The sequence below is a fragment of the Microtus pennsylvanicus genome, chromosome 1, assembly GCF_037038515.1.
Source record: "Microtus pennsylvanicus isolate mMicPen1 chromosome 1, mMicPen1.hap1, whole genome shotgun sequence".
NCBI lineage: Eukaryota > Metazoa > Chordata > Mammalia > Rodentia > Cricetidae > Microtus > Microtus pennsylvanicus.
In genome coordinates, this window is record NC_134579.1 from 53,728,971 (window position 1) to 53,744,636 (window position 15,666).

Consider the following 15,666-nt stretch of genomic DNA (forward strand, 5'->3'; position numbering starts at 1 on the left):
TCTTTTTACTTTGCTTGTGTTCCAAAGTGATATAGTATAGAATCTTTTTTTTTCTCTTTTTCTTTTAAAGCTCTTGGTTTTATTTCATGGGATTGTCCACTTTTACTGTCAGAGAAAATGTTAAGTTTTTAAGGTAAATCATGAACAGCTAAAACCTATTGTGTGGTTACCCAATAATAATATAATAATACTCTTTGATCGAAGCAAACCTGGACACTTGAGCATTCATTCTCAATTTTTCTTCTTCTTCCTCTTCGTCTTCCTCTTCTTCCTCTTCCTCTTCTTCTCCTCCTCCTCCTTTTTCCTCCTCCTCTTTTTTCTCCTCTTCCTCCTTCACTAGCTCTTGAGCAGCTGATGTCTCTATGCCAACTTCTGAGCTGAAAGAAAGTTCAGTCCTAGTTTCTACTTTAAAGTTGCTCCTGAAAATTTTGTACATGAGATTGCTGCTAATAATTACATGAAACAAATGTCTGCTTTTCCTGCAATTTTAGTTAGCATCGCAGAGTTTCCTCCTACTTTACAGTTCTTTGGTTGGGTGTGCTGATAAGAAAATGGTTTTAGAGAAATGCCTGCCTGCCAAGATCTTAGGATGGATCAGTCAGCGTCCTGCAGGCAGCACTGAACGTGAACAGTAAATCCTAATATGTTCAAGAAAGTGTGTTTTTTAGCTAAAATTGTCTTTCATTCGATGCCCTGTTTTGGTTTAATTGAAATTCATTAGAGACTTAAATTTGATATAATTAGCAGCAAACCTAAGGAAGGCACAGTAGTGGTGGCTGTTATGACTGTCAGTGGTTGCTCTTTGATTGCCATTATTATGGCCTATTCGTCATGCCCCCAAAGACGTGTCAGATGTTTGTTTTTCTATTTTCATTTTCTGAAACATCTGTGTTATGTAATAAATTGAATAACCATGGATGAGTTTGCCCAGAATACCAAAAAAGTTAAACAATCAGCTCTCCAGGGTCTTTGGAGCAACAGGACCCTGGGTGTGGCCTCACAGTTCCTACCGCGGTCAGTAGAGCTCACTTTCCATGTCAGTAATATCCTAAGGAAACGTTTATCCTCACGGTCCTGAGGGGCACATCTCCCTGTGTGCACAGTCTACAAAACACCCGCAATGCAGCTGGTCCCCGCATAGAGTGCCAAGTAAAGAATTGTGCTGCTGTTTTTACAGAAGCTGTTAAGTGGCTTCTGAGTTCATCTCTCCCAAATCAAAATGACTATCTCTGTCAATTTTAGGCAGTTGTATTTTAAATTGCTGACAAAAAAAATTTCTTGTGTTTTCCCCCCCCTCTATTTCTCCTCAGACAGTTTTGAAGGAAAGACTTTGATACCAAAATGGTAATTAAGAAAACTGTGAATACATACAAAGCTATGAGTGTGGCTTTAATACTATTTGGTTAAAGAGAACATTGGAGGGAGAGTTGAAAATTGAGTTCACTGCTTATATCTTAGTAAGAAATGGATATTATCTGACCTTTTTAAAAAACAATATTCAAATTTCTACCCTTACTGATTTTTTTTAACAAAAAAGGAAGGAAGGAAGGAAAGAAGGAAGGAAAGAAGGAAGGAAAGAAGGAAGGAAGGAAGGAAGGGAAAAATTGCCTTTAAGAGCGTTTAAATGGCTACTTCAAACTTTCGCTTCAGTTGGTTCTTTTCTTGAGTGAGTCTGGTTGTGGTAGAGTGAAGAGGCCTTCTCTTTCCCGAGGAGGACTGAAGGAGCTGCACACGAGAAATGACCAGAATGCTGCAGTGACATCCTGAGCTACATGAGTGGAGTAGGCATGGCTGGGCCTGCACAGGCCTGGGAGAGGGGACAGGAGAACAGAGGACCCTCTAAGGAGTCATACCTCTGCTCTCGCCTTCCTGGTGCCTGCTGAGGACACCAGTCTAGCTGGCCAGAGAGCTTCCCGGCCAGTCGTCTTAGTTCCACCTCCCATTTTGTCACAGAGTGCCGGGATTATATCTGTGCCAGTTGTCTGCATCAAACGGTGTCTGTTCCGAGCCTGCAGACTTGACAGAAAGTGCCTTTATCTGCTGAATTTTTCACACACTCCAGGGACAATAAAAATCTTTAAAATAAAAAGAGGTGCTTGAGTCTGATCTACCAACTAAATGATGGACCTCCTACTAGGTATCTGAATCACAACGGAAATGGACACTTGGGAAACATTAGTTGTCAACTCCAACATTCTGATGGGAACCATTCTTTTCTAAGATTTCCTTTTGTGTTATGTGTATAAATGCTCTGCCTGCCTGCACATCTGTCTACCACATCTGTGACTGATACCCTGGAGGCTAGAAAAGGACACTGGATCACCAAGAACTAAAGTTACAGCCAAGTGTGAGCCACCATGTGAGTGTTAGAAACTGAGCCCTGGTTCTCTGCAAGAGCAACAAGTGCTCTTAACCTTAGCGCCATCACGTGAGCCTTTCTAGTGTTGGTTGTTTGAAAGTTGGTAGCATTGAGTAAAATGTCTGCTCAGCATCAACTCTGGGGCCATGGGAAGCATGCTCTAGTCAATGGTTCTCAACTTCCCTAGGTTCACAGCCCTTTAATACAGTTTCTCATGTTGTGGTGACCTCCAAGCATAAAATTATTTTCATTGCTACTTCATAACTATACTTTTGCTACTATTATTAATTATAATTTAAATGTGATATGTAGGCCATCTGCTGTGTGATCCCCAAAGGGGTTGTGACCCATAGGTTGAGAACCACTGCTCTAGATTTAAGCAGAAGGATGAAAAGCACTTTCTGTCATGCCATGGATTGTAGAGACAAGCTATCCATCATCCTGTGAAGAAACCGTATATTTGAACAGGATATCTGTTGACTATCATAGCTTCTCTTATTTTGAAACTTACAGTTTGAGCATAACAATTTAACAAAAATGTTTTCATCAATAAATGACCAGAAACGCATACAATTGATTCATCACTATATTGTAGTAAATCTTAGGATGGAAAGATTACGCTGCTGAGACGGGCCTCCTGGCCTTGATTCTCTGCACAGTCTTGCTTAACTACGTGTGGCTTTCAGACTATGAAAACCCTTAATTTTCTTTCTGGGGAAATTAGAATGGAGACTTTGACTATATGGGAGAACAAATGAGATAATATCATCTAAATGGGTTTATAACAGTGCTTCAGAAAGTATCATTTAGCAGACATCCTGTTGGGGGACTTCACCCACCTCCCTTATTTCTATTTGTGGTTGTGCAGCAATGATTCTGCATTGGTATTAAAATCATGTTCATCTCTGGTAAAGATGGGACTTCCTCCAGAAGTAAGTTCTGTTTCAGATACTGCTATGTTCCCTCAGTCCTCCTAGCTGCTTAGTTTTGAAGGTATTTTTATTTGCAAGTGGAATTTATTTGTACAGTACTTTGTTAAGCTTTGAACTAGTTAACCTCACTTAATTGTCATTATGACCAAATGATACCCTTTAAATGGTGTGTTATCTCATTATACCTTCTAATAAGAGGCGGGTAACTGTCCGCTCTATGGTGGTGATAGAAGCCCAGTAATGATGCTCTAATTTCAAATGCCTTGGAGCATGTTGTGATTTACTGTACAATTCTAGAGATCTTCCACATCAAAGCTGTGAGAGGCTGAGTCCCCAGAGCCTTCCCCCATCCATAATAAAATAGCAAACGAAGGTCTCCTTCACATTGGAGCACTGAATCTTCACTTACTTTCAATAAGAAGTGATTGTTAATTTCTCTGAAATATGAAAACGTTTAATAATGACTTGACCTACTCTTAAGTCTGTATATCTTGATATAATTATTTCATGTAACTTACATTAATAAAAATATCCATAGTAAATTAAAACTGCATAAATTATAGGAAGATGATATAAATTACAGTAACTAATAAGGATAAAACACACATTCACTTAGGCACATGGGAACAATATGGAATGTGTTCCAGTGTGGGATTTATGAGTACACATGTGTCCTGGGGCCTCCCATAGACCCTGTACATGTGAGAAGATAGGAAGTGCCTGACTGCCGCTTGGTAGGTGTCTTGGTTGGAAAGTGTTTGCCACACAAGGATAAGGACCTGAATTTGGCTTCCTAGCATCCCTATAGCCTGGCTCACATCTATAGGGGACGGATCAGGTTCAGGAGGATCCCAGGACTTGCCGACTGGAACTTTACCAAATGGTGAGCTCCAGGCTTACTGAAGAACTCTGTGTCAAATCTACAGTGGAAAGCAAACAAAGGAAGGCAGCCAACATGAACCTCTGGCTTGCATCCACCCAGCCCTGGGAACACACACACATCTACCATAGTCTACAGAAAGTGTTGACTGTTAGTCAAAGTGTTTCTCTAATAATTCTGAAAGCAAATAAATTGTAAGTATAATGCTTATCTTAAAATGTCTAAGAAGATGTTTGGGTCATAGTGTGTGTCTGAGCAGTATATAAATAGTACACACAATGATTCAGGCAGAAGGTCATAGTGTCTATCTGAGCAGTATATAAATAGTACACACAATGATTCAGGCAGAAGTTGGTACTTGGACTGTTCACTTGTACTCGTATGTAGAGTGTGTATGATAAAACAGATTGGTTATCTATGTTAATTTTTCACTATTTTCTACAATTGTGAATCCATTGTGACTTACTTGAAGTTATGCTATGTATACATAGCATATTATAATATTAACTCCTAGTGTTAATAGCTGGTATATAAATCTGAGATAATGTATCATGAGTATATTACATAGGTAATGTTCAGGTAGTTGTAGGATTCACTGGTAACTTCCCTGACCTTTGCTTCTGAAGTATTTCTACATTAGGGAAGTGAAAGCTACTGAGTCAATTAGAATAAAAGGAATCTTAAATACTTCCTCTTAACATTCACAAATTGTGCACATATTAAAGACTAAGAGCAGAATTATATATTGTTCTTTCTTCTCCAATAACATATGTTCTTTCATCATGACTTAAGTATATGTTGACAGGAACATTATTTTAATTATTGATGTGCAATCCTGATGAGTTATATGTCTCTTCTAGACATTCTTCATCTGCATTCAATCAACCATGTGACAGAAACTAGGGCAGAGTAACCAAAGTGGCATTTGAAAATTTATGGTTCTGTCTCATTTGCATATGACAGTAGTTAAAGAAAAAGAGTGATGGGTGAAGTTACACAGAGTCAGTACTGCAGTCAGTGGGAACTGTTTGCCAATCAAAATGGGTAGTCAGCGCAATTATTTCCATTTAACATCCATGAAATGTGCATATGGTCAGGTCTAAGATTCTTCTCTGCTTACATTATCAGTAAATTTGTCACTCTGGTCAAACTGATCAGAAAATGTCTCTTGAGATATCTACTCTCATATTTGCTTATCTTACACATATTAGTAATTTTCATTACCTGCCAGGTAAGAAGGTTGGAGCAAGAACTTAGGCCCTTGTTTAGAAGAACCATATCCAGTCTTTCTTTTGTGTTACCAGGATGTTTTTGCCTCTCAACTCCTCCTCTTTCTAAAGTAAAGTCAGTCTATCTTAGGAGAAAAAGAGGTGTTAATTCAGATCATCCATAGCCAGAGCTACATGGAGACTGACCTGGCAAAAAGAACACAATTCAAAGTATGACAGCTTCCAGGCACTGCACTAGCACATGATACGGCTTTACGATCCAATTGGAATGAATTTAGTGACGGCAGTTGAACTTACATCTTTAGATGATTTGTTGTATTTTGGTACCCATTAAGATATATGTGGAGAGATTTATATAATATGTAGAATGTGCTTCAAAATAATTGACAAGTGGAAGTGTGAAGCCAGAAGAAACAGATCAGGCAGGAATTAATTCTTGGTCAAAGTTTGGCAGTGCATGCATGTATTCATTCTACTCTATATTTTAATTTTAACTTTCTATAATAATGTTTAAATTGCATTATGAATGAAATATCCACATAGGTTTCATTCATTTGCCTTGCATTCTTGTTACAGAGAACCTGGGTTTCTTTTCAGCTTACACGTGAAGAGCTAGCTTTTTTAAGTGACTCAGTTTAATATAGGTCTGTACAGGAACGCCAATAGATACACACAGTACAGATTTTAACCTTTACAGCAAGATTTCACCTAGATGAGAACTCATTATTGACTGTTCCCCTAAAGTCCTTTTCTTCAAATCCTACTAGGAAGGTTTAGATTTCTTTAAAGTCTCTCAGTGTTAAACATATCAAAGTAAGGACATTACCCAAAATGAAAGAATTCAATCTTGTTTTTATCATGTGTGAAATTATGGTCACAAAAGATTTAAGTTCACCAACTCTGAAAATGAAAATGGCTGATATGTGCATTCTCTCCCTCCCTCCGTCTCTCTCTCTCTCTCTCTCTCTCTCTCTCTCTCTCTCTCTCTTCTCCCTCTTCCCTCTCTCTATTTGTTCTGTTGTGTGCACAATTTTGCTAATTCATATGTCTAATGATTTACTTTTCCCTGTTTAAAAATTATGCTCCAGCATATGAATAAGGAAATATTACAGGTTCTTTTCATTAAGCCATCCAATGACATTTTTCTTCTTTTTCTTTTTGATAATATACATTGCAAAGAGGTATTTAGTCAGTTAATACAAGAGAACTTAAAGGAAATTCCAAGCCAATAGTATCTGCTTCAAAGTAGACTTATGGAGAGGAAGAGAATTTTTTTTTCAATACTCTTGAAGCCACATTGTTGAAAGCAGGTGATTTAACCCCCCATAAGCCAAGCAGATACAATACACTAGGCCTGAGTTAATCACAGAATGACTTCTGTGTATTTGTCTGCAAAAGAAAAAAAAAAACAATGCTAATTTGTCCCTTAAGCTGTTTGTTTCATTGATTTTTGGCATTTTAAAATGTAGCACTAAATTAAGTGTATAATACAAAATGCCAGGGTAGTAGATGTCTTTTACCTCCTGTTTCTAGAAGGCAGGGTAAGAGAACATCCCATTCTATCTGCTCCGCTCCCAACTGTTAGTGTTTGATGCTGTGAGAGCTTAGTTAGGGACATGAACGTGGGAGGCCGAACAAAACCTCACAAAAGTATTTGTACAAATCTTTTGTAGCCTCTAATTTGAAAGCTGGATTGGGAGGTGCTTCAAATCTTACAGTGCCGTATTCTACATGAACAGATCAAGGCAGCGGCTCTGAGATAGGCAGCTTCCCACTGGCGAGTCAGAATTCTCTGAGATAAATGAACATCAGGCCTGAAAGCGTCCTTTGGCTCATGGCTTCCGAGGTTCCAGGTTGTGGTTGGTTGGCTTTGCTGCTTTGGGCTGGTGATAAATCGTGTAATGAAGCAAAGCCATTCACCTCATCACATTTAAAAAGCAGTGGGGAAGATAGGAAGGAGGCGGAATTCTAATAACCCATTTGTGGGTCCTCCTGGGTCTGCCACACCACCTTCACTGTGCCTCATGTCACAGAGGTGAGGACACGCATACAAGCCACTGAGACTTCAGTGCGGGACTCTCTCGGGGGACTTGTAAGTGATAGGCCACACTGTTTTCAGCATAGATGGTTGCTTCTCAGTGATATTTTATTTTCCCGACTCATTCTTCATTAATCAAGATTTAACAAGCCCTAGTCAATTTAAGCCTAGATGTTGACCTACAATTAATATGCACAAGATCTTTTCCAAAGAAGACTTCAAATCAGTTGCCTTGATTGCTGTTTATTACTGCTTTAATCATTTTTAATTTTGCCAAGATGTTCTTTTTATAGAATATTTAATTAGCATTGTTGTTTTGAAGAGGGATATAATTCATTCTTCAGCATCTGAGGACTGTAAAGCTTTGTACATTAGAATTACAAATGCATACTTGTGAAAATTAAGTTAAGCTCCTTTGGAAGAAATTTTGCTCTTTGGTAAATTTAATGCCAGCCTCGTCATATATTTTGTTGTCTTGCAACCTGCTTTACTCTAGTGCTTCTCAAGACATCTCGTCTGGACCCATGACCCACAAACATGGGAAATGTATTTTGAGACTCCCCTGGATTGTTTTGATCCAGTGTGTTTTCTTTATTTAGGAGTCTGATGGCCAAGGCTGCCCCTTCTGTCGCTGTGAAATAAAAGGAACTGAGCCCATCATCGTGGATCCCTTTGATCCCAGAGACGAAGGGTCCAGGTGCTGCAGCATCATTGACCCTTTCAGCATCCCCATGCTTGACTTGGATGATGATGATGATCGAGAGGAGTCCTTGATGATGAACAGGCTGGCGAGTGTTCGAAAGGTAAACCCAGAATTCATGAATGTAGCTTGCATGCTGTGAGATGACAATTAAAGTCGTCTCAAGTAGTCTGTGTGTTGGTGTCTTTTGCTAAGAAAGTAGTCTCTGTGTCTGGCTAAGAAAGCATACTTGATTCAGAACTAAGGTTAAAATACAAGCGGTATTCCCATTTTTAAAAAATAGGTAGTCCTTATTCCTCATCCAGGAAATACCTCTTTTCAACAGATAGAGACCACAACAAAGGAAAAATGCAGAGTTGTGCAGCCCAGTCCCAGTGAATACTTCCATAAAACACTCCTGCATGTAAGGCTTAGGGAACAATATGGAAAGTAGGCCAGAAAGATTGTAAGAGCCAGAAGACTATGGATTTTCTGTCTCAGAAGCTACACCAATGAGTCTCACCAACATGACTGCCTAAATAAGAGCTGAACAAGGACAGCAATAAACTTGTCCAAAGTGGACAGGGAAAGACCACAAGATCTCAGCCCCACACAAATAACTACAGACGTCCAAGGAATGCTGAGACTGGGAGAAATAGTTTTTCCCAGCAAGAGCACACCAGTTGGTTATCCAATACCAAATGGTCAGCCCAGAAACCATTCACACAAGTAAGATAATGCAGACTGAGTATGTTCTTTTTAGAAATATATATATATATTTGTAAACGTACATGCATATAACAGTGAGAAAAGAGGCCATGAATTTGAAAGAACAGAAAGATGTGTTATGGAGAGGTTGGGAGGGAGGAAGAAGGGGAGGATTATGTGATTATATTATCTCAAAATATAAAAGAAATAATTTTAAAAGCTATTAGCAATATTGACCAACTCATGAAATAATAGATCATGCAGGATCATCTCTTAAGGTAGCCACCTGGTTTTAAAATTCATGAGAGGCAGATGACGACATTCATTTAGTATTAAACACCTGAGAATGAGATTAACAAATGTGAAAAAAAATTGAGAAAGGGAGTTATTTGGAAACGATAAGATGCACTTGATTGGCATTTTTTGTTTGTTTGTTTGTTTTTCTTTTTATTTATTTATTTATTTATTTGATTGGCATTTTTGTTGAGTCTAGAAGTATCCAGTAGATTTATTTTCTCAACAGAAATGACATCTTGGTGTTCAGTTTAGTCACATAAAGTTCATCTCAAATTTCAAGAAAGAAATTTGAGGTTTGCTTGTTAATTTACCCGAGGAACTGAGGGTGGATGCTATTGCCCAGTGGTGACTCCTTCACAAAAGAATCAGTGTGTTGATTGAATAATTTAGAAACAAAAATGGCAGATGGATTTCTAGAGACCAGAGTGCTTTTTGTGTGGAAATGCACATGGAATTCAGGTTACACTGAGAACTTTTATGCTGTGGAAGTCACGAGTGGGGTTCATTGCTGTGGGAGCATCTGTAGATGCAGGAACTGTGCCTTCTGGCTAGTGCAGCCATGACTAATCAGCCACAGCACTCATCCCTCTGGAATTCCGCTTGGCCTCCATGCTTTCCAACTTAGCCCTCCTCTGAGGTGGAGTGGTGGTCCTGATGGCCACGACACATTGTTTACATCGTGCACCTATCGCTATCATAGGAAAACAATCAGTGCAGAGACCAGAGGAGGCTACTTCAAGGCTGTGTCAGATTTTTCTAAAAGAAAACTCTTGGCATTTTCTCTGTCTCTGAGTTCCATACTGATTTAGACATTTCCTTACTATTTTTACATGGCAAAGTTTGTGTGTGAAGGTGTATTAATCTCACTGATTTCAATACTCTCAGGTTCCGCTTTGGGCTGGATGATGATGCTGGTACTTCACACTGTTAAATTTACATCAATTTCATAAGCTAGCTTCGAGACTACTGTAGGTTTCAACTTTCAATGATAACAGCTGTTGAGGATTTTTTAAAATTACATCATGTCCTTGATCCAAGAGAAAATTGTTATTCCTCGGTAACTCTAAATGATGAATAAGGAGAAAGAAGTCTTTAGAGACAATCATGACTTAAGTCCCCAGCCTACTAAAACTCTGCCTTTAAGAAGAAGGGTGACACACCAGCTGTTCTACAGAATAGAGCTGGAGCTTCATTAACCAGATGACTTAGACTGTTCCCTATGTTGGCTTCCTCTTATAAAGCAGGACAGCAGTTTCGTCCATTAACTGTTGAAATGAATCAGTGAGATCTTGAATTTCAGACAGTTACACAGTGTCAGGTCACAGGAACCATACGAGTGCTTGCTATTTTATTGCACACATTAAATGAAATTAGGAATGCCGTGTACTGAATGTCCCATGATAACCTTGACGATCTGAATTAGTAGAAATCATTGCATCCTGTGCTTGTACAAAGAGTTATCCTTGTACGCCAGAGATGATGCTTGCCCTCATCCAGAAGATGTCTGAATCCGAGCTCACTGTTCTGCCAGTCTGGCAGTATCTCAAGCCCTCTGTGAGACTAATTCAAAAATGAGGAGGTGTGAAATGACAGTGAGAATAAAGTAGCATATGCTTGTAACATTGCCTTCATTGACTGATGCATGTGTTTGTAACATTGTCTTCGTTGACTAATTCATATGCTTGTAACATTGCCTTCATTGACTGATGCATGTGTTTGTAACATTGTCTTCATTGACTGATTCATATGATTGTAACATTGTCTTCATTGACTGATGCATGTGTTTGTAACATTGTCTTTATTGACTGATGGTACTTTTTTCCCTTGAAGTAACAAATATGTATATATATTGAAATATATATATAGGGGGCTGGAGAGATGGCTCAGCGGTTAAGAGCATTGCCTGCTCTTCCAAAGGTCCTGAGTTCAATTCCTGGCAACCACATGGTGGCTCACAACCATCTGTAATGAGGTCTGGTGCCCTCTTCTGGCCTGCAGACATACACACAGACAGAATATTGTATACATAATAAATAAATAAATAGTTTAAAAAAGAAATATATATATGTATATATACATATATAGTAAAATATATTGAGGTGATAATGAGCACTTACATAGTCATGTTGATTTCTATCTCTTGATTTACAAGACCTAAAATATGTCTTACTTGGCATGTTGCCCCAGGTATAGAATGCAGAATGCATTTAAAGAGTGGTTATTGAATGCCTGGGTAACCTGGAATGGCAGCAAAGCATTTGAGAAACATGCCACAGCTCGAGAAGTTCAGGTGACCTCTGTGGTAAAGACTTCTAGCTTGGCAAAAGGCATTTCAGTTTCCCTTGAGAATGGCTTTTCTTTCAGTGTTCCATGTAAGGATTGGGGATGTGGCTCCAAGAGCAATTCTCTTGCAGATTTTGAGTAACTTGCCACTTAGAGAAGGAAAAACATCATTTGCGCTGTATCAGCTTCACCTGAAATAAAGTGACACTGGGGCCTCCTCACACAGTGACTCTAGGAACACAAACTGAGAATGGGATGGATAGGTGAGGAACAGGCCTGCTCGCCACCCTCTCTGGCCTTTTCTGATCTGTTCCCTCTTCCACGCTGGGAAAATGAGAGATTTTTCAGAGTAATCACCTCTGTTGTTAATTCCACCTGGAGAAGGATTCTCTCGTACATTATTGGCTTGTGTCCTGTGATGAGTCTCTGTGACCTTCAGTGTTTCACTACCCTATGGCAGTTAGATATTTTATAAATGCAATTAAAGTTATTTGGTTTTAATTTGATGTCATGATTTAATTAAATGTCTTTTATGTCTACTAATCTGCTGCTAATCACTTAAGCAGGTCATGACTTTTGTATTGCTTCACCAACCTCTGCCACTTACCTTTCAATATATCCTAAATTTTGGTATGGATACAAGCATAAATTCTTTATGAATAATTGGGAAAATATTACTATAAAATCATGTCCTTATTACTGTGTTTATACGTTTTGAGCATTGTGCTAAGTTATTATAGAGGACTTTGAATTCCTAAAACCAGGCCACACTTACTGTTCCTGTCACCCAGACATACTCAGTAGCTATGTAAATCAGTAAATGCATGTGCACCTGCTCTCTGAGGCCACTTACTTGATCAAAGGTTTCTCTTTTATCTCCAATTTAATTTAAGGAATAACTATATTGCATGAAAGACCGAACTTTCATAAGGTTTTATGCAGTGATGAGTTAGAGTACAGATCATAAACAAAGACAGATTGCTTTGACACAAAGCCATTATTCATGCATGTTCCTCCTCTGTTTTATAATCTTCATTGTCTCACCATCTAATCATTTATTTTAAAGTGTCTCATTTTCCGAACCAAGAGTGGCTGTCAGTCATTGTCCAGCAGAACGATTCAATTTTTTTATCTTCCATATCAGTTACTCATCTTTTTCTCTTTTCATGAACTGACTGATGACTATCTGATACAATTGTTCTTTTCTGTCTTAAGCTTGTTGTCTTCATTAAATTAATAATCCTTCCATCATTGCATAGAAAACTAAGCTGTATTTTCCAGTTACCACAGAGATTTCCAACAACTGGTAGTTGTCAGTCATGACATGCTGTGTACACAGACTGCTTCCTTGGCAGTCCTTCATAATTGAGAATATTTAGTACTGATGATGCTTCCAATAAGTAGAACCCACGATTCTATAAAACAGTACATTATTCGCCTTATTAGATGGAAGGTATTTAATGATTTAACTGGAAAGTGTTTTAGATTTTGCCCAAAACTTTGTCTTTACCTGAATTTCTGAGCTGTCAGCTTTCCTAGATAATTGGGCTCTGTGATACAGCTTCCTCGGTTATCACAGAGAAGGGGTCTTTGATATTCAAGCATCTTTGTAATATTAGAAAAGATAGCAGCAAATTTTTAATAGTTTATTAGGAATTATCTGAAAAAAATACATTACTTATAAAATATGTAAAGTAACTTAGAAAAAAATTGATTGGCTCAGCTTCTGAATAGGCCTGAATTAATTCTTATGACATATGCATTATATATGCTACAATACCTGTCTAGCATGCATTAGGTCCTAGGTTCAATCCTAATGCTAATAAGATATTAGTAAATGGATGACTATATCAGGAGAAAAATAGCTAAGAATAAGGGTTAAAGAAATGTTTTAATCTTTTAAAACATTCATACTGTTTTCTTCACTAGTTAAATTTCATTGTTCCTTAAAAGCCATGTGTTCTTTATTTACTGCCTTACCTCATGGTGGTAAAGTGTGGAGAAGGTTATAGAATTTTCCTGACCCTCAGGATAGACTTTGGGTGCCCAGCCCTTGGGTTTTCACAGTAGATTTGGAAGTTCCCATCCCTTAAGTATGTTAGTTCGACCAGAGTCCATGCTGCAGCCATAATGACAAAAACTGGCTACAGAAGTGAAAATCAAAGGGCAAAACAGACCTTAAGAAGGCAAAATAGCTCTTTATCTGAGCCAGTTTTACTTCCTGAGTGTTTCAGAAATACAGAGACATTTTTGGCTTCAGAATGGTATAGGGGGTTACCGCTGGCAGAGTTGACTAGCCAATGGTCTACTGCCCATGAGATATGCCCACCTCTCCTGCTACAATCCACCGTAGAGTTATGAATGATACCAGACCATCTTCAGATGCAGGTTCCGTGTTGGACCTTCAATTTCCTGGCTGTCTTAAATCTCTCCATGCAGAGCGGCATCCTTTGCATATTCATAAATAAAGGAAGCATCACCCTATCCATCATGTAATATATGTCAGTATAGGTGACCCAGCAAGCACTGGTGCATGTTGCCCAACAATTGCTGCAATATAAAACAAAGATAGTAGGAAAAGCGAACATTTGCACTCTTACAAACAGCTTTGAGTCTGTCTACACTAGCAGAAGATCAGCTTTCTGGGGACTAGCTGAGACTGTCCCTTCTCGTTTTCAGGAACTCCTGATGTCTATGACCACACAGTAGACCCTTGAGCAAGGTTTTCTGCTAAGTGGCCACTAGTGGCACGTTCTTGTCTCCGCTGCTCTGAATCATACTGAGGCACACTGCTCAGGGCTTCTAGTTCTTAGTGTCTATGGGCCTTGCATTTTTTTTTAACTCTCCATGGGCTACATAGTCTCGGTACGGATAAGATTAAATGGCTTAAATCAAGAAACACCCAGAGAATGGTCCCAATGCTTGACAAATCAGTTGTTATATTATTTTAATATACTGTAAATTAGAGCTCCCTCGTATATTGTTGTCCTTCTAGGAAGTAAGTATCAATATCCTGAGATTCCCTCAAAAGTTTTATTACTTATTACTATTTATTATCTTATTTAAGGTGAAACTATATTGATTTAGCAAGAAAGTGGTTGTACTCAGTTTCTGATTACCTACATGATAGTACCGCATTGTTGTTTAGTAGTTTACTTAAACATATTTCGTATTTAGAAGTCAGAGAAAATACAAAGCCGCCTCAATACCATTTTAAGGATTAAGTAATTGAGGTAACCATGTGGTATACTTATTTTCTGTATTGGAAATAAATTAAAAAGATGAAGGATTTAAGAATTCTGTAAATTAGGGAGACTGCTATTCAGCCATCCACAAAGTAGTAATTGTTTGCTCTTTGTAAAGCTCTTGCCTGGTACTGGGAGAAATAAGGCTTCCTAAGAAAGCATTTTCCCATTTACTGAAATTCATTCCTCCAACGCCCAGAGTGTGCTTGCTTCTCAGCCATTTCTGTGGAACTATTTCTGAATTATTTCTGAATTATATGTCACCCTTCCCTGCCTTCTCAAAATTGCTTATGCAGCCGAGTGAACCAAAGGGCATACGAAGCCACTACATTCAATACAACTTATTTCTCAAAACTTACATTTTGCAGCAGGACTTAAGGATGCGTTGTAGAAAGTGAGAAGAACCACAAATTTAAATTAAAATCACACGTACTAGGTTGTGAAATTCCCAGAAATTATTAAGATGCCGTGTAAAACTTCAAAGAAATTTAAAGATTACAGTGGTTATTCACAGGCCAGGGGTTCATGACCCTCTTACCAGAGGCGCTGCAAGAAGAAACTGTCACATTGCATGCTTAGCAGAGTTTACTACTCTAATAGAGATGTGCCCATGGGGTTAGAGCCATGTGTGACACACTCTGTATTACTGTAAAGTAGACCCTGCCTGCTGCCACTTGTGTTGGCGACTTCTCTGTCAGACTGGAAAGGCACCCATCCTCATAACTGTTTCTCCATGTATGAGTTTATAACTGTTTCCTCCTCCTATTATTTTTCATTTGTGGGATCTGAAAATTTCCAGAAGTTAACAGTGGAACATTGATACTAATTGTAGCTGTTTGAATAAAAATGGCCCCATTTGGTAGAACTGTTTGGGAAGGATTGGGAGGTGTGCCCTTATTAGATAATGTGTGTTACTAGCGGTGAACTTTGAGGTTTCAAAAGCCCACCCTCACCCCTCCCCTCTCTCCTCCTCTTCTTCCTCTCCCTCTCTCCCCCCACCCCGTGCTTGTGTCTCA

The 15,666-nt window shown here is 38.7% G+C and overlaps 1 protein-coding gene across 4 annotated transcripts in view; it reads left to right on the plus strand.

The window, feature by feature from the left end:
• Positions 1-15,666, plus strand: part of Cblb (Cbl proto-oncogene B) — a 180,490-nt gene that overhangs the window by 121,699 nt on the left and 43,125 nt on the right. For all 4 annotated transcript variants that reach the window (XM_075964244.1, XM_075964262.1, XM_075964271.1 and 1 more), the window contains exon 10: positions 8,038-8,241. In XM_075964244.1, coding sequence (XP_075820359.1) covers positions 8,038-8,241 — 204 coding nt within the window. The remainder of the gene's footprint in view (positions 1-8,037; positions 8,242-15,666) is intronic.